The sequence below is a fragment of the Odocoileus virginianus genome, chromosome 3 (assembly GCF_023699985.2).
Source record: "Odocoileus virginianus isolate 20LAN1187 ecotype Illinois chromosome 3, Ovbor_1.2, whole genome shotgun sequence".
Taxonomy (NCBI): Eukaryota; Metazoa; Chordata; class Mammalia; order Artiodactyla; family Cervidae; genus Odocoileus; species Odocoileus virginianus.
The window spans coordinates 10888966-10892088 of NC_069676.1; the positions used below are offsets into that span (position 1 = coordinate 10888966).

General features: G+C 36.2%; 1 protein-coding gene across 1 annotated transcript; it reads right to left on the reverse strand.

The window, feature by feature from the left end:
- Positions 1-407: 407 nt before the first annotated feature.
- On the reverse strand, positions 408-2178 carry LOC139033856 (zinc finger protein 709-like). Its single transcript, XM_070463681.1, is given in 2 exon segments — positions 408-1547; positions 1633-2178. Coding segments are annotated over 2 exon segments (1308 nt in total). The 5' UTR covers positions 2151-2178; the 3' UTR covers positions 408-757.
- Positions 2179-3123: the final 945 nt, after the last annotated feature.

Below are 3123 nucleotides of genomic sequence, written 5' to 3' on the forward strand. Positions count from 1 at the left end.
AGGAGTTAGTGATGGACAGGGAAGCCTGGCGTGCTGCAGTCCATGGGGTCGCAAGTCAGACACAACTGAGCAACTGAACTGATTGCTTAATGAGTACCTACAAAATCATCTCACCTCAATGAATACTTGTAAAACTAACTACAAATCCATACAATAGAAAATCACTTTGAGAATGAGTCAAATTACAAAGAAAATGTATGCACGAAATTTCTTTCTTTCATGTTGTGAATTTTCTGACAGCTTACCCATAATAGTACTTACATGGATGACATCTTTCCAGTAGAATATTCACATGACTTTGAAAATATTTGTTAAAATTGGAAGTTTCCCTTGCTTTTCAGTTACAAGGTTTCTATCTTATGTACATTTTTATATGGTTTTTCTGTAGGGATGTGGGGAAAGTGAAGGTTTTCCTATAGTCTACATTCAATACAATTCTCTCCTGTCCTTCCATGGCTTCCCAAAGAAATGGGACTAAGGGCTTTCCCACATTCCTTGCATACATACCATTTCTCTCCAGTGTGTACTCTCATGTGTCCTGGGAGGGTTGGGTGATATATGAGGCCTTTTCCACATTCTTTTCATTCATTTTCTCCCTGGTATGAGTTCTTTCATGTATTTGAACATAACTGGGAGTGCTGAAGGCTTTGCCATATTGTTTACAAAAATAGGGTTTCTCTCTAGTGTGAGCTCTTTTATGTATTTGGAATGAACTGGGACAAATAAAGGCTTTCATACATTTCTTACATTTATGGCACTATTCTCCATTATGGATTTTTTTCATGGTTTCAACAAGAACTGGGAAGGCTTTACTACAAGTTCTACATGAACAGGGTTTCTCTCCATTGTGAGTGTTTTTATATGTTTGTAATGAACTAGGACAATCAAAGCCTTTCCCACAGTCCTTACATTTGCAAGGTCCATCACCAGTATGCACAATCATGTGTCTTTGAACATTTGAAGAATAAATAAAGGCCCTTCCACATTCCTTACATTCATAGGACTTCTCTCCAGTATGAGTTCTTTCATGTTTTCAAATGGAACTGAGGTAAGTAAAGGCTTTACCACACTGCTTACATTCATAGGGCCTGTCCCCAGTATGATTTCTTCCATGTATTTGACGACAACAAGGAAAACTGAAGGCCTTACCACATTCCTTACATTTATATGGCTTTTCTCCACTGTGAGTCCTTTCATGACAACAAAAGTAACTGGGACAATCAAAGACTTTCCCATAGTCTTTACATTTATAAGGTCCATAGCCCGTGTGCTTCATCATGTGTCTTTGAAATTTTGTAAGAGAACTGAAGACTTTATCACGTTCCTTACATACATAGGGCTTCTGTCCAGAATGAGTCCTCTCACGTTTTCGGCAGGGATTTGGACAAGCGAAAGCTTTATCACAGTTTTTACATGTATAGGGCTTTTCTCCACTGTGTCTCCTTTCATGACTTTGAAAGGATCTAGAATAACTGAAGGCTTTACCACATTGCTTCCATTCACACGGTTTCTCTCCAGTATGAGTTCTCTCATGTTTTCGAAAGGAACTTGAACAACTGAAGGCCTTACCACATTTTTTACATTCATAGGGCTTTTCTCCAGTATGTGTCCTTTCATGTCTTCGAATGTAACTGGCACAACTGAAAGGCTTTACCACATTGCTTGCATTCATATGGTTTCAATCCACTATGAATTCTCTCATGTTTTATAAAGTAACTGGGACAACTAAAAGCTTTACCACACTGCTTACATTTATAAGGTTTCTCTCCAGTGTGTGTTATTTCATGAATTTGACAGTATCTGAGAGAACTGAGGGCTTTATCACAGTGCTTACATCTATAGGGTTTCTCTCCAGTATGAGTTCGTTCATGTTTTTGAAAGTTGTGGTGATATCTGAAGGCTTTTCCACATCTTTTACATTCATAGGGTTTCTCTCCAGTGTGAATTCTTTCATGTCTTTGAATGAATTGGTGAAGCTTGAAGGCCTTCCCACATTTCTTACAATCATAGGGTTTCTCTCCAGTGTGAATCTTCTCATGCATGTGTTTAGACTGATGATGCTTAAAGGCCTTCCCACATTCTTTGCATTTATATGGCTTCTCTTCATATTCCTGATACTCACATGATTTTGGTGTAGTATGAGATGTCATGTGCCTATTAAAGAATGATGCATGAAGACCTGTCCATATATACTGAACTTGTATAGTTTTATTCCAGTAGTTTTCTTTTTCTGATTGTGATTTGAAATCTGGCTAAACGTTCCCCCATACTGATTACCTTCTTTATTTTTACAGCATCTCTACCATATGACTGCTGTAAAAAATAAGAAGCATATTATTAATGAATGCCTTATTAATTATATTTATTAATAGTTATGACAATGAAAATTTTACCATTTTCAAGGAAAGTGTAGGTTTTCTGCACATTCCAATTGAAAGTGAATATAATAAAGCTCTGAAAGGTAATCAGCAATTATTAAAACAGTAATACTCATAAGTGGTGATTCTGAATATGATTCCAAGTGTACTATTTTTCATACACTCAACATTTAGGATAAATTTGAGGGAAAAAAAATGGTGCAACAATTCTAAGATTCATTAAGTTTTAAGGCTGGGCTGATGTATTTTCTTTGTTTTAAAATGTCATGGCATAGATCATCTTGAGAAAGAAGAATGAAGCTGGAGGAATCAGGCTCCTTGACTTCAGATTATATACCTCAAGACCACAGTAATCAAAACAGCATGGTCCTGGCACAAAAACAGACACATAGATCGATGGAATAGGATAGAAAGCCCAGAAAAAAACTCATGTATTTATGGTTAATTAATCTATGACAAAAAAGGAAAAAATATACAGTGGAGAAAAGACAGTCTCTTCAATAAATGGTGCTGGGAAAACTGGGCAGCCACATGCAAAAGAATGAAATTAGAACATTCTCTTAAGACCATATACAAAATAAACTCAAAATGGATTAAAGCTGCAAATGTAAGACTGGATACTATAAAACTTCTGGAGGAAAACATAGGCAGAACACTCTTTGACATAAATCACAGCAATATTTTTTTGGATCTGTCTCCTAGAGTAATGGAAACAAAAGCAAAAATAAACAAATGGAACTTAATT